Source organism: Scomber scombrus, chromosome 11 (assembly GCF_963691925.1).
Source record: "Scomber scombrus chromosome 11, fScoSco1.1, whole genome shotgun sequence".
Lineage (NCBI taxonomy): Eukaryota > Metazoa > Chordata > Actinopteri > Scombriformes > Scombridae > Scomber > Scomber scombrus.
In genome coordinates, this window is record NC_084980.1 from 14649612 (window position 1) to 14675320 (window position 25709).

The 25709-nt window shown below is 41.2% G+C and overlaps 1 protein-coding gene across 2 annotated transcripts; it reads right to left on the bottom strand.

Moving 5' to 3' along the window:
- Window positions 1–1140: 1140 nt before the first annotated feature.
- rc3h1b (ring finger and CCCH-type domains 1b) lies at window positions 1141–15042 on the bottom strand. Of its 2 annotated transcripts, none has more exons than XM_062428349.1 (20): window positions 14947–15042; window positions 13229–13642; window positions 11553–11673; window positions 7940–8179; window positions 7604–7779; window positions 6992–7192; window positions 6709–6841; window positions 5815–5933; window positions 5596–5708; window positions 5223–5465; window positions 4906–5120; window positions 4362–4768; window positions 4064–4222; window positions 3807–3962; window positions 3456–3678; window positions 2872–2962; window positions 2662–2758; window positions 2291–2509; window positions 1514–1617; window positions 1141–1402 (listed from the first exon to the last, which is right to left on the bottom strand). In XM_062428349.1, the coding sequence occupies exons 2-20, from the start codon at window positions 13457–13459 to the stop codon at window positions 1246–1248; spliced, it is 3405 nt and encodes a 1134-aa protein (XP_062284333.1). In that variant the 5' UTR covers window positions 13460–13642; window positions 14947–15042; the 3' UTR covers window positions 1141–1245. The 2 variants fall into 2 exon arrangements, with proteins under 2 accessions (XP_062284333.1, XP_062284331.1); XM_062428347.1 differs by having other exon boundaries at window positions 2872–2965.
- Window positions 15043–25709: the final 10667 nt, after the last annotated feature.

Here is a 25709-nt window from a genome sequence, read left to right on the forward strand (position 1 = left end):
GGAAAGGCTTATTTATTTAGCCTGATATTATAAAGTCAAGTGTACACCCTTTCACCTGGCTCCTGATACTGAGAGGTGTACTCTCTCTCAGCCTGATCATGAGCATTCACCCCCCCCACTCAAAAAAAGACCCAAAAAACAAAACAAAAAAACCCAACAGTTGGGTTTTTTGTTTGTTTTTTTGTTTTTTTTGAGCATGCTGTGAAAAATGTTACAACATGACCAGCAAGGGCTGAACGCAGCCCTTTGGGAAGCTGCGGGCGAAAGGCCTCACAACCAAACCACATCCGGTCACACCACAACCAAGAGAAGCACATAGTAGATTCCCTTATATAGAAAACATGTGGAAAGCTCATTATCAAAAAGACTTTGTTGCAATCTTTAAAACAGAATGCCTCAATTAAATATATAATATACTGCTTTCAAGTATGAAACAGACACATGATGTGTTCATAAAATGCACTAATAAAATCATACTTCTCGTGGTAGGTAAGGAAGTGCGTGTGGTGTGCAAAATGTGACTTCTAAAAACACTGCTCCTATTTGCATCTCTGAATACTGGTGGAATATTTGTTTTACTGCTTTTCCCTCCTCAGACAATCTTGATCTGGGCAGCCACTTTTTTACGATTCTGGGGGTGAGTACCAAGCGATGAACTTCTGCTGTTTCCTACAATACCATAGATAATCAGATTGCAACAAGAAATTAATATTAAATTCCTCAGAGAGTTTGTATTTAACCGTTCATTGACAAGTATCCAGCTACAACCAAACCAAAAATCTTGCATGGGGAAGATTAATCATACACTTGACTATGTTTTCTGTGTTTATTAAGGATGGAGTAGGCTGCATTTTTTTAATGATGTTCCAATACCGCTGTCAACGTCACCACCATTTTCTCTTCCTAATATATCTATTGTGAGCCTTGTTAATGTGGAATCCCAGTAGAAAAAAAAAAACACACACACAAGAAATGTTATCATATGCCCTGGTTTCCAGGCAAGGAAAGTCATTAAAAAAAGCTCATTCACAGAACAAAAAGAAAGAAAATTCATATCACGGCAGATACTGCTCATCTTCTAAATAGAATGGGTGTATTGTCTGTGCATGCTTTTCAGTTGAGCATCTTGAATGTGTGTGCATGTTTGTGTATGTGTGTGTGTGTGTGTGTGTGTGTGTGTGTGTGTGTGTGTGTGTGTGTGTGTGTGTGTGTGTGTGTGTGTGTGTGTGTGTGTGGGTGTACTGCCTAAGAGCAGGAATGGACAACGCCATTCTTCTGCATCTCTGAACCAGTGGCACCTGGATCAGAACACAGGCTCAACGCAGACGTCTTATTGGTCAGTGACAGCATGGACCCGCCCACTGCACTTTCTTGCAGACTGCTGGAGCCGTTTGACACCTCGCTGAATTAAGGAAAGAGGGAACAACAAGTGAGAACAGGGAATACTGGGAAGAGATCATGTGGGTATTTAGGGACAGCACAGGTTTTGATGTTCAAATATATTTAAACTCACCCAAGAGCCAGAGAGATTTCTTCCAGCTGAGTCTTGTGCTCTGGTTGTCCATTCTCTGCAGGTTTCATCTTGTACTGCTGAACTTCATGAGCTACTTGTTTTTCCTGGTTTAGAAAAAGTACAACACATCTTTAGCTGCTGGAAAAACCCACCTCCATAATTTGTTTCATTGATTTAATATGACAAAAGCTTGTATATATTGGATCAGATCACTACCATTATTGTGTGCATTTCTCCCTATGTTAAAAATCTCCTCAATATATTCTTAGATAAATAAGTTTATATGTAAAGTTATGACTGAATATTCATCTTGTTGGGATCCAGTGGGATGTTCTTAAAGGTGTGCTCATATGATTTAGTAGACAGCTTCCATAAATGTGTGGGGGTCATGGGAGACAAATTAAAAAATAAAAAATTGGATACTACATTTCACATAATGCATGCATGTTCTGTTATATCACCCATGCTTTCTGTTAAATATGCCGTCTCTGAGAACAAACTGAGAAGTATATTTTTCTGATTTCACAGAGCTCAATCCACAGCCACAGAAGACATTATACAACTGTTTTACAGGCTTAACATTATAAAAATTACATTGACTTTGTTGTCTGAAATTAGTGGAGTGCTTCCACCCCCCCCCCCCATCCAATACCAATAACCCAATCCAATTAGACACGTTCTTGTTTATCATAACTTCTCACCAGCACCAGTAATAATTATGCATAGTTCCATTTTTACATCTCTTATTGTTGGTCAACAACCCACACCCCTCCTCACCATGGCCATCTCACGGGTCCTTTTTCCAATCTCTCTCTCCACCTGGTGGAGCTCCAGGCTCAGCTGTTCACTAGACACAGCTGTTGCACCTGCTCCCCCTGCTGGCCACTTGGCCTGTTGCTGCTGCTGGGCTGCTGCTGCCTGACCATGGCTGGACTGCACGGACTGACCTGCCAATGCACTGGCCTCCCTCTGCAGCACTAAAGTGTTACTGGCAGCCTGCAATGGAGAAACAGGAAGTGAAGATGAGAGGATGTAGGTTTTTCTGATAATATTCAGAACAAGTGCAGCATAAACTTTTTTAGAATAATATTTAGTTATTTTCCAGACTTTTTTATGTTAATATTTTTAGAAACAGGAAGCATTCAAACCTCCATGCTGTGCATCTGGGTCTGTTGGTTGATCTGCTGGTTGACCTGCTGCAGTTCAATCTTCAGCTGTTCTCTGTCTGTGGCTGCCATAGGCAGGCTGCAAGAGTGACAGTGAAAGGGAAGTTAACATCGCTGCTTAACAGACTTATCATAACTGACTGCTTTGTCATGTCACTATCAAAAAGATAACAGGAAAAATAAAGGACTCACCGCTCACTAAAGTGTCCCTGAGAGGAGGAGGCAGTCTGGTGGGAGGGGTATGAAGCTCCACCCCATCCTCCATGGCTTCCATATGTGTATTCTGCTGTGCACAAAGTGCCAGAATGGTGTCAGAAATGTTTTAATGACAAACAGAAATGATTAAACAATACATTTATGTGGTAGGGTTGGGCAGTGTAGACAAAATTGTTACATCATAATACAACAATATCAATAGGTTAAGATATTTACCAAGAATTTAAAAAAATCACATACACTATATACAAATGTATAATTATGTTCATCCAATTAAATTGAACATTTTTTTAAATTAGATTTTAATTGTATTTTAGACATGAGTAGTAAAGATTGATCTCTTGATATAAGAACTTTAGAAATCTCATAATAATACAATTACTACTGCCCAACCTAATAAGTACAAGTCTATTCTGCCTGAGTTGTGCTGATTATACAAACTTTCATTGATATTATTGAATATTTCAAATAAGCTTTATTGACTTGAATGTTAAAGTTACTTTATTGCCAAATCTGAATAAGATATTATTGAGTCATTGTTGTGCACATTGTTTTTTTACCTGGCATGGCCATGTGTTTAGAGTTTGGGTTCTGGGGAGTGGAGGCCATGGCCTGTACAGGGCCGGAAGTCTGATAGCCTGTCTTTGAGGTGCGGGAGATGGCCCCAAAGCGTGATACAGTGGGCTGGGGGCCAAACGGGATAATAGGGTCATCGTCCTTGACTTCTGTACCCCTACGAGGGGCCTCAAGTGATGGTTCCCTCAGACCCTTAGCCTCAACATTCTGCCAGACACAAGGAGAGAGAGGAATTGTCATGCTATGGAGAAATCTGAGGAACAGATCTGCCACCCCTGATGTGTATAGGGGAAATACTGACATGGTTACAAACAGAGATATCCATCTGAACTCACCATCATTTCCATGGTTCCAGGAACCATAACATCTTTGGGTTTGGCGTCCTTTGTGCCAATGTAGGATCCAATGGTTTCGCAAGACCAGGGTGAGTATTGCCCAGCATAGTCAGGCTCTCTGCATTTCCCAATGGTTTTGGAGCTCTCTTCTCCGTACTGCAGACACAGAACATGTAGAGACAAACTGTCACAAATACTGACATGCATGCAGTATGTTTCAAATCTCTCAATTTACATGAAATTCACATAATACTAACCTCAGGAGGGTAGTCGCTTGGGAAGGTATGAGAAAGAGTGGGGGAGGCAGCAAATGGTGGAGGGGAGATGACTTTCCTTTCTTCCAGCTGGGATAACAGCTCCTGCCGACGTCTGTGAAGGTAGTCCAGGCTGGGCTGGGAACCACTATATGATGGCCCCTAAAACACATACATACATATCATTGAAAGACATATTGATGCTGAACTCTCAGTGTATCTCAGTGTTTTGTAACTTGGATTACCACACAGAGAGATTAAGGAACAGAGCTAATATGAAGAATAATCCAAAGAGACTCACTCTGGGATAAGCCCTCATTGGTGGAGGTTGGGCACCTGCTTGATAGTAGCCATCTGGTGGGTATCTATCCCGGGCACTGGCCTCCGGGTGGTAGAGTGAGTTAGCCTGTCCAGCTGATGGAGGGGGAACATCCAGAGGCGCAGGGCTCATTCTGACCAGGCTTTCCCTCTGAGATGTGTAAGGCTGTGGGGGAGGTGGGGGGCCAGAATAGGTGCCATGGCGACCTCGGTCATAGTGTGGAGGGTGAGGGTAGGAGAAGGGTGGGCCAGAGTGAGGGGCCTGGTAAGGGCGCTCTGGTGGGCCATAGCCAGGGTAGGGGTCATGGTAAGGGGGCCCTGACTCACTGGGGGGTGGGTTACGCATGTAATCCCGAGGAACATACTGTGGTGGCTGTTGGTAGGGGTAACCTGAGAAACAAATGACTAATTGTTAACATCAAAAGGGCTGTATTTAAAAAACATCAAAATCAAGTTTATATATTATTTCTATGCACACTATGCACACACACCAGCACAATGCAGTATGCTGTTTCCTTGACTCTTACCTGGGGGGTATTGTGAAGGTTCATACTGAGGACCAGAAGGTGGTGGGCGAGTATCAGAGTAGAACATCTCAGAGAGCTGTGGCTGGGGGTACACTGGTGAACCTCTAGGTACCACAGGCATCTGCTTCACCCCAGAGAGGTGATCTGCAGGCATTCTGGGGTGGGCCAGTGCATGAGGTGGCAGAGGCATACCAGGTTTGGGCACAGAGTCCATGCTACAAGAATTAAAGTAAGATGCACTTACTGACTTTATTCCACATGGCTGCCCATTTTTTTAGATGCCAGCTTAATACAAATACAGAGAACACTATACTCACGGATCAGGTGGTGATCCTGGGGCACTGGGACTCCCTCCATCCATCTTCATGGGTTTACGCAACAGTTCATATGGGACTGTGTCTGTGCCACGGGCAATGAGCTGGGGCAAAGAGGGTGCACCACTCCCATTGGTGAGAGGTGAAGGCTTCCGGGTCACTGCTACATCAAGGGGAAGGCCTTCATCTGGCATGAGCCCTGAGCCAGGGAGGCGAGCTGCCAGGCGCTTATTCATCTTACGATACCTGACGGAAAATGCAGTACAAAATGTATAAGTCAAGCTGTGGTGCTTTTTGGTGAAGGGAAGGAGAAAAATGTGTTAGTTTCAACAGAAATATTTTTTAAAATAAATCTTAAACAATATTTCAGACTCACTTCTCCAGTTCTTCCTGAGAGTGAGCAAAGGTGCAGCTGGCTCCACGAGGACAGCCACCCTTTTGCTTCATGTCACGACACATGTATGTCTTGTACTTGCTGTGCTGGGGAGGCTAAACAGAAACACAGGGAATTATTGAAATTGAAAACACTGATTTTCTATAAATAAAGTAACTTACAAGTTACTAGTTCTTTTGATGGTCCAATGGACCGACTGACCTGCTGAGGGTCAGCTCCTTTCTTGCTATGGTTCTGGATAAAGTCTACCAGGCCATGCACCACCGTCTTCACTGCTACCAACCCCTTCTCTAGCTGCTCCCATGTGGGAGGGGGAGCATCTGAACAGATAGAGAAGAGGAATGAGAGAAAAAAAAACAGACATTCAGTTTTTTTTTTTAAAACAACACTTTTTGATACATGAAAACTGATTACCTAAGAATTTATTATTTATGTTAGAAGTGATATATGTGTGTGTTCCAGCACAAAGTACAAACAATGTCCTCAGCTGACCACCTGTCTAGTGAGCAAGATCAGGCTTTTCTCTCCATCCTGACCAGGAGTTAACAGGACACGGCAGCCAGTTACAAAACAGTGTCAAGAGGGTTTAAACCAAAGCCTTTCAATACAATCCATTTTGTCATTATGCCAATACCAGCTCTTGACCTCACTAAAATATGCAGTTGGAATTCCAGAATTTAGTCTTTCAAGTTATTTGTGGTGGTAAAACAAAATTTGAGAGTCAGCTGGAACATAACATTTCATCCACAGGCTTACTTCTGATTAGGAAAGACATATTTGCAGTATTTTGGAAGACAAACACAAAAACTCTTAAAAATATTTTTGGGTTGGCCACTAAAATACATTGTATGCCAGAGAAACTTTTGTTTTTAAGGGTCAATAAAACTGGAATGCAACAGGTAAGCCTTGGCCAAGACATATCTTTGCATATTCTGGCAGCTCCCTTGCTTGTCTTATTTCAGCTTTTTAGACAAGATATACTGGAATGATAGGAAGGATGAGGGAGAGAAGGGCTGAAAAAATACCAGGGTCATAATTTGGATTATAACTGGTGACACTGCACATCAAGTTTTCCCAATTTAGCTAATTTCTTACCAGGACTGGGGTCAATGTTGGCCAGAAGTTCCAGGTGGGGCCGCAGCCTGTTGAGGTTGGCCGGGTCTCCAGTCCTCTGTAGCGCAATCGTCAGCTCTTGGACACTCTGAGCAAAGGACGCTGGGGTCTGCAGCTGTGCCAGAAGTAGAGAAACATGGAGTTCATGCTTTGGTAGAGTTACATTGAAAAGCATAAACCATCCTTTATGAAATATGTAAATATATGCCACATGTGGAAAACATATGGAATACATGCAAAAAAAAAACATACGTCTCTCACAAACCTTATCTATGATAGACTGCATGTGTGACTTGTGAGACTGATCTCCATATAACAGAGAAGACCACTGATCGGGTGCGATGCGCAGCCCACCTTCCATGGCAATCTGAACAATCTGAGAGTCATGCTCGCGCCGCAGAGCCTCGTAAGTACGAAACTCTTCTTTCAGTTGCATTAGGGATGAATCTTCATCACGTTTGGTCACCTAGGTAGCCACATAGGATGAAAGGGATTCAGTTAAATATTTGTGTTAGTTTTTTGACTGTTAGGTTTCTTCCATAGAAAACTTCAACTTCAACTTTCTAACAGCTCCCTGAAGGGTAACAGACATTATAAGATGTTCACCAGAACAGCTATCCATTTCTCTATATCAATTTTGTTGTGCTTTGTACAATGACAATGAAGACATTCTATTCTATTCTTTATACTTATCAAAGCACTTGATAAAAAATTATTAAAAAATAGAGACACCTTTTTTTATTCTGTTAAGTCAGAGTCACTCTTATAATGAGACAATAAGCCCTGTTGTGGGCTGCCCCTGATGACAAACACTATTTTTCACTATTTAAAAAAAAAAATTAATGACATGTCTTTTGGTTCTTAGCCAGTGACCTACCTTGAAGCATGAGGCCCTGTACAGGAGCTGCACCACATGACCTATACTCGTCTTAGATGCCTGTGGGAAGCGAGGCTCAAGCCTCTGGACTACAAAGAGAACCAACACCTTCCTGGACAGAGCAGAACCATCCTCTAGTGCAAGAAGGACCAACTTCAGAGCCTCCTCCTGCATGGCTAAGAGAGAAAAGACATCAAATCTATGACTAACTGATTGTTAAAAAGCCCTCAAGCAAGAATGCAGATCATTTATACAGTAGAGAATATATACAGTAGACTGCTTCTCATCAAAAGTGGAAAGGGCTTGTCTTTTTCTGGGTAATGTAAAAGTGAGTACCTGGGCCAAGAAACTGACATCCTCGTGCACGGACAGCAGCCCACAGATTGGAGGAGAGCTGCTGTGGATTCTGATGCTGCAAGATTAGTTCGGTGACAGTTCGCTCACCCAGAGAGCGGGCAGCTCTCATGGCCCTCACGCGGCCCTCTTCCTCTACCAGCTGGCAGTGGACCAGAGTTACCAGTTTCCTCTGCATGGGTCGACTCAGCATGCTCTGGGCCGTGCTGCTCAAACCCACACCTGGTGAGAGATTAGACAAGACAAGCAGTGAGCTAGTCAATATGTAGAAGAGCCTTATAACCTGTATTATTACATACTCATTTATATCAGAGTGGGAAGAGAAATAAAAGTGTAACATTATAAAATTCAACAGCACCACAAAATACAGCCTCCGCAATGACAATTAAGTTAAATACAAACCTTTCTAAAAGAGAGTTTGGACCACAATATAGTATAAATATGACCACATAACTATTTACTATCAAGTAATAGAGTAATAGGGTCTGTTCGAAACTGCATACTTGCCTACTACTCGTACTAACTCTGACGTCATTTGAAGTATGTAGCGTGTTTCAACTGCGTAGTATGCGATTTAGAGTATGCGAGAAGTTCCCGGATGGTATACTAGATTCGCCAGAAATGCAGAGTATGCATCAAGAGCTGACTACTCACATTCAAATTACCCAAGATGCAATGTAACTTCTGAAAAAAAAAATAAAAAAAAATACAAACGTCACAGATCAAGTTAGCTACAGCGAGGGTATGTTCACTTCCTGTTTTCAAAATAAAAGCACCAATTCTATCATTATGGTTTTCTTAATAATAAAAGGCAACTGGTGTTTTATTTTGTGAAAATGACTGGAAGTGCATTACTCGGTATGGCTAACTTGAGTGGCTCCGGTTGCAGGAACAAAAACTTTAAACAGGTGTTATTTGGACAAATTAGCATCACATTGTGGATCTAAAGGGCTATTTTCTCGCCTAAAAATGTTAGAAATGTCGATAAAGTGGTACATTTACAGAGTTAGAGCTAACATGAAATCAGCTTCATCCTGCTGATTTCAGCTCAGGTGGGTTATCGTGTAGTTTACTACAGTAAACGATCTGCTTACTATCTGGTCGTTTAGTGTGTAGTGTGTAGGATGGAAGTATGTAGTATAGAAGTATGTAGTATGCGGTTTCGAACACAGCCATAGAGTCATTAATTCATGCTGTATCATACACACTTGCACTTCTCTGCAGTAGAACTGCTCTGACAAGACCAGTGTAAGACAGTGTCAATGAGGATGCATCAAAAATATTAAATTAAGGCAAATATGTTTACTGGTAACTGGTATTTGTGCATCTCAGCAACACTGGTTACACCCTGCCTAATTATATTTTTCCCAGGCTAGATTTGTGCATATTCATATTTCAAGCAATCTTGAACAGAGCCTGTGATGTCGGCATTGCACACAAAACAGGAACAACATGGTAAAAAAGTGCTGATGTAAATAACATGACACAGGACACCTGTACCTTTTCATCTTTAGATTTAAATGAGGCTACTCTCTTGCAAAGATGATTTGCTATTTTTTTCTGCATAGGGACTAAGATTAAAATGATAAAAATGTAAATTAAGCCTGTAAACTGTGCAGAATTATTTTAAAGGTTGAATTATGTCAGAACATCAGCTATTCAGAGTGGCCTCATTATTTTGTTTTCTTTATGGTACAAATAGTTTCCTTATCTTTAATTAAAGTAGGATTCAAAATGAATTACACAGTGCAAAGAGCACTAATTTATTTGTGGCACACTGCCACAATATCAACATTGCCTGCCACGTATAGATTTTCTATTTTTGGAGCTCTTGTTCGCTCTAACACACGACAACAGACCGAACAGGGTGTTTCTATGTGTTGATGGTAAGTTAGTTATTATTTAATGATTAAATTACATTTCATGACAGTAATTCCTAAATTAAACAAACTGATTTAGGCATCAACCACAGATTCTTCAAAGCCTGGTCAAACATTGTAATATCTTTTTTTTTTTTTTTTAATTCTCACATTTAGGTGTAAAATATGCCATGACTTACTGTGTGATTGATGACAAAGTCAATAATTATCAGGTGGCATATCTGCTAAATGTATTTTATCATGCCTTCAAGTGGCATTATGTTTAAAGAGTACACTTTATGGCCAAATGACACGGTATTCACAACTTCACAAGTGGAGTTGTGAATACTGTGTCACAAGTTTTAAACAGCTCAGAGTTCATGAATTTTAACTTGTGCCAATATTTTAAAATAGGCTATTGCTTATGAAAATAACTGATTTCTTTTGTGTTATTTTTGTTGTTGTTTTTTGTTCCTAACTTGACTTTTGCATAAAGAAAACAAACTCATGAACCATGAACCATTTAAAAAAAGGAACGAAGCCACATCCATTTACAGTCACCTAGCAACAGGATCCTCACATCTTAAACCACAGCCAACAATATTATGGATTGGACTTCCCATATTGAAAACAAACTCTAGAGTTTAATCTGAAGGTAGCAAAAGTGTCAACTGATTATAAAAAAGGAAGAATGGATTATAATGGTTACAAGTGTTATGCCAAAAAAACCCCAAAGAAACAATAATTCAGTAAATAACAATATGTATCACAATATAAATCAAGTTAATATTTTGGAACTTCGAAGTTCCCTTAATCAGAATTAGAATGTGAAAAATGACCAAGAATACTAGGAGCTGAAAACTGAAAATTATATTGATAAATAAATTACACAAAGATAAACTTAAATCTTCTCAATGTAAACTATTTGTTGTGCAACAGCCATCAAACATTACAGGACACTAAACAGTAAACTTTGGTTTCAAAAAGTGCTAAGTCAGAACACACTCTTTGCTTTTCTTTCAACTTTCCGGCCCATTACTTTCATTAAATCAAGCTTCTGTTATGTTATGTTATGCATGTGTGTCTTTTTCCTTTTTTGTCATTATGTGTAGCGCGAGTAAAGGCAGACAGGACAATTTGATACTGGAGCTTTTCTCCGAGCGGCACCTTGCTTATTCCAGGAGACAGTTTTGCCTGTGCTTGTGACTGTAAACATTTGCAGTCTGTGTGCTCTATTGGGTGAAAGTGTTTCAGGTAATGAAATAAGTTTGTGGTATTTCCTGTTTTAGCTACCACACATTTTCAGCAGAGTTTACAACATATGCACCACTTTGTCAGACTTTAAGAAGCCAAAGTACAGCCACACCACTGATCACTGATGTCTTTTCTTGTTTATCCAGAATATATCTGTTGTTTAAGGTTGTTGTGGCTGCTGGTCTGTCACTTTTTTCATCAGCACCTTAAGTTACCTTTGAAGGAGCGCTCATATCTTTCATGACTCTCTTGAATAATCAAAACAGTAGCATGTGGTTTGTTCAGCTTGTCAACCAACCAAACTGTAGGCACAGGTTGTCTAAAATACTGCCAACCTTACAAATAGCGTTATTCATGTGATTTGATAGGCTGTTGTGCATTGTCAAGCAATGTTTCCCATCAACAGTCATATCAAAGTTTTAATTTTATATCACAGTGAGTGTATATATAGTTTATATTGTCGAGTACTAGTGTGTAAGTACCTCGGGTGTTGCTGAGGGGTTTGAGGTAGAGGGCCAACTCCTCCACACACTGCCTGGCCTCCTCATAATGCTGCGAGTCCTCTGGACTGGAAATCAAGGCAACTGGCTGAGCCTTAGGAACCTGCAGCAGATGCAGAGGGGGAAAGAATTAAAACAACCCATAGCAATAGCAGAAAGCTTTCATTGCAATGGTGGCAGGTCTTAAAAGGAAACTTTGGTATTTTTCATCTTTAATTTCCCATCTTTTTGTGTCTAAGTGACTTATGGGGACAACAGTTTTTGGAATTGGTCCGGTATTGAGTGAGATCGCTTTAGTCGGCAGCTGCTCAACGGGCTGAAATGTAATCAATCACTTAGGCACTAAAATATGGAAAAATAAGGTCAAAGTGGAAAAATATCCAAGTTTCCTTTTAACAACACTACATGTAAAGACACACTTAAACAATGCACCAACATACTTTTCTTAAATTACCAATGTAGTATCTTGAACAGATGGTCATTTGCCAAAGTGACAATAACAGAATGTAACAATACATTTCAAAGTTTAATTTCAAATGGTCTAATAAAATGAATTCAACTGACAACAGGTTATTATTTCTCTACTGTGTATGTAAATTACTACTTGCCTAAAAGATACCCAAACCAGAAGCAATGGTAAACCACTAGTTCCCTGTTGGCCATGCAAACATCTGCACACTCTATCAACACCACATATTAGATGATTACAGTTTGAAGGCTTATGCTTCAATCTCTGCTAGTATGACTTGTGGAAATGCAGCTTCACATTTCTATTTGCATGCACTACATTCTAGCATAGGCCACACTATATTGCACTTTTTTAGCAGGCAGTCAGGACACTAGGCAAGATTTTTTGATGGCTGATTTAAAATAACTGGCACCCACAGAACCTTTCATTTCAATGTTCCTATCTTTTAGACCTCTGGATGCTGTAGAGGGTGACATTTGGAACATTTTCAAAATTATGAACTTGGACATAGCCATGGACCAAATAACACTGCATCTCTGGGGAATTTTCTATGATAAACCCGACGACAGCAGGCGCAGTACATATCTATCAGGGCATATTATTCGATTGGACATTGTACCCTACCAATCTGTGGGAGCAGACATGCTGGCTTTAAGCTAAGAGACAAGACTCATAACTATATCAAACACACAACAGGTTAATTGTGGATACAGTGACGTTATCCATTATTGTACAATACACCTGGAAACTTGGCCAACAAAGCCAAAACACCATTAGCTGTGCCTCACCCTGTTGGTCAAACACTGTCTCAGAGAAATACAGCTTTACTGATTGTGCCAGCACTCATTAAACCAACAGAATTAAACTAAGTAATTGCTCAATCACTGAAGTGTGACTCATGGAGGAATCTCCTAGCTACATGCATCTTATAATAGCCCTGTGCCTAACACTCTAGTACAATCCATAAACAGTACTTACAGAAATTATCATACCGTCAAGATAGGACTGGTAGCTTAATGGTATAATGGTAGCTTAGTGTTCCACTACTCAATAACAAAACACATCCATTAACCGTTATCCTTTGCTACTAGATATCAACAACAGAACCTCTGTATTAATGTTGTCAACTGGGATTTATGTTAAAAAACAACAACAAAACAAAACATCCAAACAAACACATGTGTCTCACCTGGCCTCCCACCAGCTGCAACAGGGCTGTGTTAACAGGTAGCTGCTCGATGTCTGTGCTGATGGCTGTCTGGTCAAAGGGACAGGCCTTACGGTGCAACTTGTTCAGGCACATCTTGCAGACAGTATGTCCACAGCCCAAACTGATGGGTCGGCGAACAGTCTCCTCAAATGTCTGTGTGCAGATCGGGCACAGCAGGAACTCTGTCCATTGTGGTGCTTGCACTGGCATGGTTATATGTTGATGGGACGAGTGTGTGTAAATGTATGTTAAGTTTAACACAGAAAAAAATATAATAATAATATATAATATATGGAAGATTCCACTGGAATCAAGATTTTTTTCCTTCCGAACTCAATCGTTCTTAAATGTCCTCACACATTGTGGATTTTGGATCACATCGCGTGATGAATACTGTAAAAGAGAAAGAGTTTCAATTAAGAAAACATTCACCAATTTGGAACAATTTTACACACAATTCAAAATGTATCATATAACACTCAATATATGGTACTCTAACAATATCTAGGCAAATTAAAATAAGCAAAACGTAATTCTGCTTTGCATAAGTACATCTGCTGTTGAAAAATGCTTCAAAGGCAGTGAGATGTCCCAGGATGATTCTTGGGTGGACCATCAATACTTAACTAATCATTAATTCAAATTCAAAACGTGATTATAGAAAGCCTATTTCCATTAACGACGCGTAAGTATGTGATGCTATATCATAAAACATAACAAATTAAGGAATAATGAAATCAAAGGTGACACAGCACATATTTAAGATACAGGGGAAACAAGAGACCAAGAAGGATCAAAACAACTACTGTGTGGCCTACTTAGAGGAGCTGGTTACCGCTATGACTATGGACAAAGGGTCCTGAGGAGGCTAACAGCCAAATCCCTCTGCGCTATCTAACTGGATATGAAGCTAACGGAGTTGATGTAATATTACGCTACAAGCACTAGTTTTATTTTTGGGTCAATTTGTTAACGGTGGCTGTAATAATCTAGAATGGTTTTGTTCGACATATATATTCACATTTTAGCTATCCAATATGAGGCGTTGCGTTAGCTAGCTAATTGTAGCTAGGCTATGGGTGGCTAGTTTGCTATACTGGCTAACAAGCAAACGTAGTTTGGTTAAAAAACACTCACTCAGTGATCGAAACTATTACTGTTTGGTCATAACACGTTCGTTATCCTGCACGTAGCTGTACTTGTGAATTAATTACACTAAAAAGACCATACCTACGTCGTGTATTAGTTAAGGAAATGATAGCTAGCTAGAGACGAAACCACAGTGACACTGAAAAGTGAAGCCATTTGACTTGCTACAGCGAGATTATGTAACACTAGCAGCCGAAACTACCAAGAAACACAAACGGCGTGAATTATATTTATATATTTTTTTTTAAAGAAACACTAATCTACTACACTACTATGCCAATGGGTGTTCAGAATGATAGCGGGGCTGTGTTCTGGTCATATTTTGAGACGCAGTTAAGACAAATACTGAGCACAGAAAGCTAACAGGCTAGCGAACAAACCCCACTCCTCCCTGTAGTAGCAGTTAGCTTGTTAGCCAGCTACCTTTCGTGTTAGCAACACCTAACCATAGCTATGCGTCATTAATGTAACTAAAACAAAATGTGCAACTTATACTGTTAGTTTCAATCATCAGGACATAATAGATAATTATTATCATTACTACTCACTCATTCCAAAAGACTTGGAAGATTTTCATCTTTCTTTAGGAAAATGTTGCGATATTTCCTTGCCATGTCGGACTGTGCAGCTTAGCTGCTGCCGAGGTTTGGGGAGGGTGTCAACTCGACGACAACAACCTCGCTTGCCGGTTACAGCTAGCTGGACAAGTTGTGTGTGTATGTTAAGGGCGCCCTCTACTGACATGGGACCGCACGTGCAGCTACAGAGCAAAATTGAACAGCATCTGGCAGAGTATGAGCACATCTGGAGATTGTGACAACTGGCAGAGCATTGTCCCAATTAATCTGATCGTGCGCACGCGTGTGTGTGTGTGTGTGTGTGTGTGTGTGAGAGAGAGAGAGAGAGAGAGAGAGAGAGAGAGAGAGAGAGAGAGAGAGAGAGAGAGAGAGAGAGAGAGAGAGAGAGGGCTCGGACAGAGGGATCAGGTTTATTGGGAAATAAGAATCAGTGGTAAATTAGGCCTATATTCTCTGAAACACAAAGTTTTTTTTTTTCTCATCATGAACCACCAACCAAAAACAGGAATTAGAGTAAATTTGGGGTATCTCATTTAGGCTTTAAACATCATCCCTTTCAGTCAAAAATCCTTTTCATTGGCTTATTATTTTGTGGTGGGAGTCGTTATGTGTGCTTTGTACTTACGCAACAGACAGCCTCTCTCGGCGGCTGGTTCGCGAGGCAAGGGCGAAATTAAAGCAGGCATTTTTGTATTCCATTTTTGTCTAATCCCACTGATTTCTGAAGGGATTACCGGACCAGTCATCATTGAGAGACCGCTCTGGCTCGCCTGAAACTGCCTAAACCGGGAGCTGTGTAGACAGTGAGTGGAAGGAGGAGCACAACATTAGGGTCTGGAAAATCATTGAGGAATCTCGTGTTTCCTTTTTTATCCGGAAGGGAAAGTTGTTCCGTCTGTGTGCTTCACGGCCGACCTGAGAATGCGCAATGCAAAATATTGACGGCCAACGCAGGTTGCATGGACTGTAACTTAAACTGGTGCGGCTGCGTCAATATTTATGACAACTTTCTCACGATGGTCAGCGCTGGGATTGTATTTTAAAGGGCACCATCTTCACAAAAAATCCAGGTACACCTTTTATTTTGCGTGTTAGTCTATTCATTTAATTACATTTGGCTGAAGTGGATGTGTTGGATGTGTGAAGTTACTTTGTTCATATTTATATTTGTTAATTGGCCTTGGTGCAAGGTATTGTGCATAATGATCTACTGTATATGACACATCATTTTGAGATATTTCAATTTCCTATGGCTGAATAATTAATCATGTTTACTCAATTTTTGATTGAATATGTGACTGATTTAGAGTGTAGGTTTTGTTTCTATTGTGTCTATTGTTGTTGTTGTTGTTTAATGTTGTTGTTTGTTGTTTTAATGTTTGGGAAACAACATGAAATAGTGTTTGTCGGTGTAGAGGCTCAGTTGCAGGCAGCAGTTGCTTATTCTCATTCTAAAGGATTATCCTGTGCACTGCAAAGTAATCAGTGGATAAGGCAACGTGACTGAATCCACATTACATATCTCTTCACCAGGCAGATCAGATGGAAAGTAGCCGGTAACGGAGTTGTACAACAAATAGATCAATGTAAGAGAGATGAATTTGCTTGTGGATAAAAAACAGTTCAACTTTGCTCTTTTTATTAATAGGACCTGTCTGGACTTTACTGTGCATTACTAGCCAATGGAGGAAGAGAAGGTGGTGGATGATATCAAAGCAAAATCCAGTGCCCCTTTACCCACTGGGCTACCCATTAACTGGGGGCTCATTACTGGCCCTGTTCCTGAACCTGTTTTCCCAGCATCCTCTTTGGGCACCTCACTTCCCCCTCCTCAGAGTTCAGCTGTGCACGCACTACAGACCAAGGTGAGATCGATCACACAGAGAAGAACAAGAGGGAGAGACAGAGAGAAGGAAAGAGAGAGGTTGGACACAGAGGTGCTGTCAAGCAGTCCAGCGGGGCGGATTTCACCTGAAGTCCTTCTCAGAGAGAGGCCCATAGGAAAGGGTCCTGTACCTCTGCCTGCAACCTCCTGGCGATCAGGTGCTGTGAAGAACTTGAGCAGTAGCGATGATGAGGAGGAGGTAGAGGTGCAAGTCAGGTTGGAGATTCACAACCCTCCAGCTAAAGCACAAGGGCAGCAGGTGTTTCAGGAAGCGTTGGAAAGTGAAGAAGAGAAATCTGAAATAAATGATGCTCCAGTCAGTTTTCTGACAGGTCAGCCTTGTGTGCTTGGGGAGGGCTCCAGTCTGGAGAGCCTTCTCTTTGATAACTCAAGCAGTAGAAAGGACGGCCCATCCCCTCTTCCTCCATTACCTGTGCTCTCCTCCTTGGCTTCTACAACATCTTCCTCCACATCTACCACAACAACCAGACACTGGGCACCTCCAAAGGGCTTCTGGAGAGTAGCTCGCCCAGAAACATTGGTTCTAAATGGTGTTGGCCCAAACACATCCTCCACTTTACCTTCAAAGGATTATACTCAGACAGAAGCACCAGCAGAGCCTCAGAGGAAGTCAAAGCCTGCTGCAGAGGCAGGGACCAGAAGCACTGTGGAAAGTGCTTTGGATGATAGTGATGCATCCTCAGAATTCAAGCACTCGGATAGCGTGGAGTGCTACCTGGACAGGTATGAGCAGAGGGAGACGGACATGACTGACACAGGCAAAGGGCTGTGCAGTTCAGACAGCTGGGAGAGCACGTCTTCACAAAGCGGGGGACTCTTGGCGGATGAGAAACTGAGGGTGAAGCAGAGGGCTTATGCAAAGTTGAGGGAAAGACAACAAAACTGCAGGGAGGAGAGAGAGCAAAGTGGTGAAGAAAGCCGCAGTCAGCATGGAGATGCAACAAACAGAGTGGATTATACAGGTAAGCATCCTGAAGGATACTGCATCTATTCAATGGCCCCCTTAAAAACAACAATCTGGTTGAAAACTGAGTAGAAGCATATGGAAAAAGTTTTAAGTGTGGTTTTGAGATTTCAACTTATGACTACGACTCACAGATGAGATCCCTCCTCCCATTTTGAGGTGGTTTTATTTTTAGTTTGTTGATGAACGGAATGTATTACATGTCTGACAAACTGTTGTAAAACCTCTGACTCCCAACTTCCACAGGGCTTTTGTACAATGACTGACTCTGCTCAACAAACAAGCAAAAACAGATGGCATATACTGACATAACTCAGACAACAGGCCATCATAAAATATGAATGAAGGCTTTTCTATTTAAAGAAGTGGCTCAGTCATGGCTCTTTGGTTATCATTTGCAGCTTCCTTGTGCAGTGTTGGATTACTTTTGCAACCACTGTATATTTCTTTAGCAGTTTAACAGCTCAGGGGATCTACTTTAGCTTAGCAGCGGAGACAGAATATTCAGATGAAAGTTACATTTGCATATTATCCCGACAACATTCTAAACACAACATTTTATTCAAATTCTGTGACTTGAACAATCCTTTGTCTGTCTGATGCTGTATAGAAATGCAGTATTCAACCTGGCTGACTCCCAGTGTTGAGCAGATGTCAGATGTGCAGATGTGCATGAGGATGTTGCTATTATTAGCAGTCCGTGCAGCGGTGGGGGTAGTGTCCATGCTTTTGTATCTCTGTCTGTATGCTAATGGCTGTCTTTGTATGCATGTCAGGTGACAGTTTATGTATTTTCCCATGCTAGGTATGTGTAATACTGTGTATGTTTTCTGTGTGTGTTTGAGTGTGCCAATAAACGATAGAGGGTAAATGCAAAATGTGCGGATAAATCCGTGATGATCAGGTGATTTTTTTCCCTCCTCGTCCCTCTGGGATGTCTGCCCCTCACTGATTGCATAACTTCTGTGTTTTGCGTGACATCAAGGGTCAGTCAGGGATGACCTTTGAGACTGTCACTGAATCTAATGGTATGAAGGTTTATGAAAATCCTTACAAGTACCCAATTACCAACATGTCCCTGCAGGTCACTTTATGGCTGATAGCTCCCTTGGCTGCCATGTTTGCATACAACAAACACTAAGACACTAAATAAGAAATGAACACTGTATAGGAATTAAATACTTTACACCTGCAGATTAAACTTTGTAGCACTAATCATAGTGTCAATATGGCTAAACCACAAAATGTAATGTCAGTGCCACAATCACACCATCTAACATTTCCAGATCTGCTGATATTTTTATTTTTCTCCTCTGTTTCATGTCAGGTGTCCCTGGGGTTTTGGACAACTCCGACTCAACCATTCTTGCCCAGGAACTTGAACCCTATTTGAGGTGAGCAATGCAACACTTCTTTATGCACTCTTGGCAGAGGTGGTGACATACAACTCCTAATAACATAACATAAAATTTAAGTCATAAAACCACAGTGTAATTGAGACATCAGACAAAACATTTTTGAAGCAGTAATGCTTGAAATAAACACAAAAGGAACCAAACATTTGAATATTTTTTGTAACTGAACAAAAAAAACACTAATTCATATAAACAAAAAAAACAACATTGGCTTTTGACTTCAACTTCAACAATGATGCCAATTGTCAACTTTATTGTCAGGCTCAGAGTCCATTAGAAAAAAAAACATACAACACAAACCTGGTACAGTACATATATTAAAATATAAAGAAAACTTCCACAAGGGTGACTGCTATCATACAACACTTAAACTAGGATTTGCCAGCAGCACGATAATGGTATCTTGAGAATAATTCAGTCGACAAACATATTTTTATATCAGATTTCCCAATACAGCCTGGAAAGTTGACATCTGCATTACTAAGCAGGTTGCTTGCATGACAACACATAGTTTCTTTTAAGTAATACCTACGTACAGTCATTATAGGCAACCTGAAGCCTATACATTCTTGCCCTTTTTAAACTTGGTCCACAAGGGGGAAGTATAGTGTGGAGTGCAATAGGCTCTAAAGTTCTTAAGTTAATATAGTCTGAACATGTAGAATTTTCATGCCAACATGTTAGCTTAAGCATATAATATATAGCACTGCCAAAATGTTATTGTTATTATCATTATTATTATTCAAAGACTATTATTATCATTATTATAAACTGCAGATTGGAGCACAGGTGTATGAGATATTAAAACAGACTGCTAATTACACCATGCTTGTAAGTGTAGGGATAAAACATTGACATGACAAACTGTAATCTATTGAATCACTACAAGTTTTCCTCTTGACACACAGCGGAAAATGAATCACACTCACTCCATTACAAGGATAATCCACATGGCTAGTGTATCATGCTATCTTTATCGCAGGGCCAGGGGATAAAGACAAGTACAGACGATGAAGCACAATGCAGAGCAGCTTAGCTGGTGGGCATAAGGAGAGATGGATGGATGACGTGTCTCTCTGCTGCTCACCGCCAGTGCCACGCCCCATTCTATCTATCTGATATTACATAAGACAGCTTAGGAAAACACAGCTTGATTCATTCTACGTTAAGTCAAACTGTGGAGAATATGCTTTTGCTGGATATGTCATAACGTTAACCATTTACATACTTCATTAACTCAACACTCAAACTGCATATTTGCAGAAGTCTCGTCTTACATTCACTTCTATGTTAGTTTCATAACTAAGATGATGTCTTTTGGTCCTAATTTGCATCTCTCTGTCTCTGTTGACATTCAGGTCTCTTCTTGTAATCAATGATGACCTTCCTCTGAGCCCAAGACATGAGCAAGCCAAGCGTCTCCTGGAGAGGGCACGGCTCAAGGCTCGCTCCAGTCATGTTAAAGGCGATCGCCCCAGCAGACGCTCCCATTCTGATCAGAGAATCACAATGTAAGTTGATCACACCTACTTACAGTACTGTGCAAGGAAGCTTTCAAAAACAATACCACAAAAACTTTTTATTTACCAGTTAACTTCGTACAAAGTTCAGTAAACAGAAAAAACACAAATGAAATCAATATTTGGTGTGAGCACGCTTTAGCACAAGTTCTCCTTGGTAGACTTGAGTAGTCTTTCAAGGTACTTGGCAGATAAGTGTTCCAAGTATCCTGGAGAACTTGCCACAGTGCGTCTGTGGATATAGGTATCTCAGTTGCTTCTGTCTCTTGATGTAATCCCAGACTGAATTAGTGGTGCTGAGATCAGGGTTCTGTGGGGGCCACACCATCTGTTGCAGGAAACCTTGTCCTTCTTGTTGCTGAATATATTTTTTTATGATTCTAACTGTGTGTGGGGGGGTTATTGTCATGAAACTAAATTTGGGACTGAGTTTATTGCCCCTAGTGTCTTCATTATCTTTCTCTCTGGTTTATATCCCTCTCTTGCATTTGGTTTTGGCAAAGCTAATGTTGCATAACTGAAAATAAGTTACAGCTTTGTAACCTGACTATGACTTGTACTAACAAACACAGAGCTGACAGTGTCATTAAAATGTTTGGTGTTATTCTGTTTATGTAATCGCATATACGTCACACAGTTTTGTTACTGAAATCCCGTTATATCAGCATGAAGCATTCACTTAGAATGTAGAATTGGGAGCATTTACAATCTTGACTGCACAACAAACCTGTTAGACTATCTGTAGAGACTGTATACTGTATACTCTATTTGTGATTATAATTTACCTTGTCTTTGGCTTATTCTATCATTATTCCTTACAAAGAATATTGCAAGCTCCCAAAAATGTATAAGGCAAAGTTTTGATCTTGAAAGTCTTTGTGTCTTGTCTTTTGAGATTCAATTTTCATGTTCACTTTTGCTTTAGTTTTTGCTTATCCTCATAGGATGCTACCATATAAACTGACTTCAACATAAGAGTAATTCTCAAGACAAATAATATAGTCTACTGAATGTCTGTAATATTCATTCACTCTCTTTCCTACAGTAAAAAGCAACAAGTTGAGTCTCCCAGTCCAGCATCAGTACCGAAAGTTGTTCAAACCAAAGAAGATCTTGCAGCTCAAACTGTATCTGGTCCCCTCCTTGTCCCCAACCAAAGAGACACTTCCCCCAGTGATCAAGGTAGTCGATCCAGACGGTATGGTTGTTCGCCCACACGGGTACGCTTCGAGGATGAATCAGAGAAAGAAGCAGAGTCTCGATACTTAGACAGGGTGAGACAGCGTGGCAGACCTGGAATGAAGTCCAAGAGTAAGGAAAGTAACACAGATTCAAGCAGTAGTGGTTCAGAGAGGAGTAAAAGTAAAAGTGTCTCCACACCTCCTACACAGAAGCAAGAAGATGTGGCTGTCAGTGGTGAGACCACAACAGTGATTAAAGAGATAATAGTGCTGGTGAAGAAATGTGAGTCATGTGGCTCTGTAGTCAGGGAACCTCAACTAGCCTCATCAGTGTCAGATCCACAGAACATTGAGCCACAGCAGGCAGGCAATGCAGAGGACACACGGGGAAAATCAGTTCCTCGCTGGGTGCCTCCAAACAAACCAGAAGTGAGTACTCGTCCTAAAGCTCCTCTGACTGTCACTTTTGCTGGAGCTTATGTGCTGGGAGAAAATAAAGAGAGTAGTACAGGATGGACATCTTCAGGATTTGGGAAACTTAGGAGAAGGAGCAGGAAAGGAGAAAGCAGGCTGGAATCCGGCAATGGTCCTTACGGTCCGTCATGGGCTCAGCGGCGTAACTCCAATCCAAGGAACAGAGTCAATTTAAGCAGAGCCGTTTCCTTTGCCCCTGGCAGCCCCATCACTCTGGAGCCACATTTGCTGGAGGCATCTGGTGGAATAAGGGAATCGCCTCCCCCTTCTCTTCCTATAAAGTCAGCTCTGAAATCAAGCTCAAGGAATCGCTCTACTGCCGGTCAGTCCACAGTGCAGTTCCAGATTACCTCAAACCAGGGAGGTGAAGGCTCATCTCAGCATTCAGCCCTCTTGGACTCACCAGAGACAAGAAGGGAATCCCCAGTGTCTTTAACCCAAGGGACACTTGCAGTGAGCAGCTCAGTGCCCTGTATCAGGCCCTCCACTCTGAGGTACTCACCAGCTCGACTTCCCACAGATCTTCCAGCTGCTGAACTCTGGGATGCCACTCCAGATGGAGCAGGTGAGTGGTCAGTTGGGATGACAGAGCTATACATTGACTTCAGTGGAAGATAATATAGAGTTGAGGACCTTTATTTTCTGCTGTTTGTATGCTATGGAGTGACACTCTACTGTTTTATGAAAGGATTTATTAATCTGGAAATATAGCAGTTAGACACGTGGAATGTAGTGGAATAAAAATTACAATATTACCCTCTGAAATGCAGAGGACTGGAAGTATGAAGCATCATTTTGTGTTACTTTATGACATTTAATTAGTTCCTTGTGGAAAAGTGGAGATTTGCTAGAGAATTGTACTTTCATAAAAGATTAGGATATTGTGGCTGAAATATTTTAATGGTATTCACATGGTCACATTTAAAATCTTGCAGATTGTATAGAATGATTCTTAGGCACCCAGACAGAAAACTGTTTACTTTCAGCAGGTCTGAGTGGAGATGTTGGTCCTGGTTCGGAGTGTCGTCCCGCTCTGCGCAGCCTAGCCATGTCTCGGGCTGAGGATCTTAGAGCCGAGCTGTTGAGAGCAGAGCATCTGAAAGCTGAGGCCATATGGGAGGAAAACTCTGATGGGTCCAGGTAAGCCAAGATAACAATGCTCTTGTCATAGCTTAGACAATAAATCTCTTGCCCCCACCAGCGTTGTTCCCAAAACTACTTGAGTGTGCCAGTGCTAGCAGTTAGGAGATTAAAACCCTGACCTACAATCCACAGGATGCTATTGCTCAAAAAGATTTTGTGAATATCAAGACAATCCTGCCCTCTTCTGGAAATTGAAAGAATTAGCAGAATGATAAAACTATAAGCAAAATTATTTTCTCTTTGCATCAGTTCAGCAACAATTGTATTGATCAGTAGTTTAGTTTAGTTGGTGTTGCAATCAGGCCTACATTACTGTTTGAGTTGATATTACTGTATTGTAAAATACCTTTAACCTCTCCTTTACAGAAAGGTTGATGGACGGCCAAAGCTCTTCCTGCGTCGCTTCTTTTCCTCTATTGGTCTGAACAGTGTTGGTAGACTAGTGAAAGGAAGCCGCTCCAGTAGTATGGAACAGCTCAGTATCCCCACTGCACCCCGAGCCAGCTCTGCTTCCCCAAGCCCCACGCGCAGACCACAGCCCACCATACAGAGGACACCTTCTTTGCAGACCCTACACACGGTGAGCAATATAGATGTTTCCTGCCATGTTCAAGGCTGCTGGTGTGATTTTATTTTCACCTCAAACAGGTGGGGTGCATGTCTGTAAACTCCCTGTTGCCTCTTTGAAGTACCTTTCACTACTTATTTGTCACAGTGGACCAACCAAGGCTTTGAAGTATTACCAACCTTCCTACCTGACATTGGGAGCATAAATAATGTTTTCCAGGTTGTCTGTGTTTCCCTCCACTTTCTGTGGCACCCACCCTAAACAGATATAAACAACTCTCTGCCGAAAGCTGATATGGTGAATTTTGGCCATATCAAATACAGTTTGTTACAATGCCATGATTTGCCACTAGGTGCTGCCACTGGCCCAACTGCGCAAAGCCTCCTCTGTTCAGAGTTTGGAGAGGAGAACAGAACGTACAACAATACTGGGAGAAGTGCAGATACCGTACGGCCTGGCACTTAGGTAGGTTTCAAAGAAAATACAGAGATACAGAGATCCAAGTAAATATCTTCACTGAAATAACTACATGTTTGCTATTACAGCCCTGATAGCCCTCAGCTGGAGCTTCACAGGGCCCTGAGTGAAGACATACTTGCCTCCAGAATGGTGCGTCCAGTGGGCCGGGTCACTCAGGCTTTTCCTGATGGGACCCTCCTCCTGGAGCTCATTAGACCCCCAAATGGTCCTTTCGGTTTCGTCATCTCAAGGGGCAAAGGTCGACCTGACACAGGTAGCTTTTTGTAATCCACATTCTCTTCGTAACTTCTGTAATGTAGGGCTTGGTTGTGCAGTTTTTTATTAAATATGGTGGTTATTTATTGCCTCAGCAAAATTCAGGGTGTTTTTCAATGATATGCTGTTCATCTCGAAAATAGAAATAGAAAGACAATACAATGTAATATTTCAGATATAAATGTACCTTTGGGTCATTACGATAAGAATCGGTAAACAAACATGAACATCATCGAATATGTCAAATAACAGGAACAATTAAAACATTTCTCAAGTTCATATTATTTGTAAAATGTGTAAAGATACTTCTCACGGAAGCTATTTGTGTATATTATACTGGTAACAGTTTTTTTTTTTTCAAAGTATGTTGTATGATTCACTAAACTCAAATACATCCTATCTCCTCCTTTTCTGCTCCCACCTGTTTTCCACCACTTCCCAAATTCTACTTCCTCACTCTTTTTTTTCCACTATCCACCCATTTTTTCACTCTCCTTTCATCTGTCCTTTTTTTTTGCTCCCTTCTCCAGGTGTATATGTCGAGAAAGTGGGTGATGGTAGTGGCGAAGGCCCATACGCAGGTCTTCTGGGTATTGGTGATGAAATTCTGCAGGTAAATGGAGAGGCAGTGGCAGGACTCAGTCTGGAGCATGTGACACGGCTCATGACACGGGAAAGCATCGCTTCTCTTCGGATAATGCGGGCCCGACGCAACCAGCGGTGACTGGGAAGACAGGCATGGCACACAGCCATTTCTCCTGCAGCCCTCGGATTATAATGGGCCACTGCAAACTCTGCTGATGCACTATAAAGTATAATAGATAGTC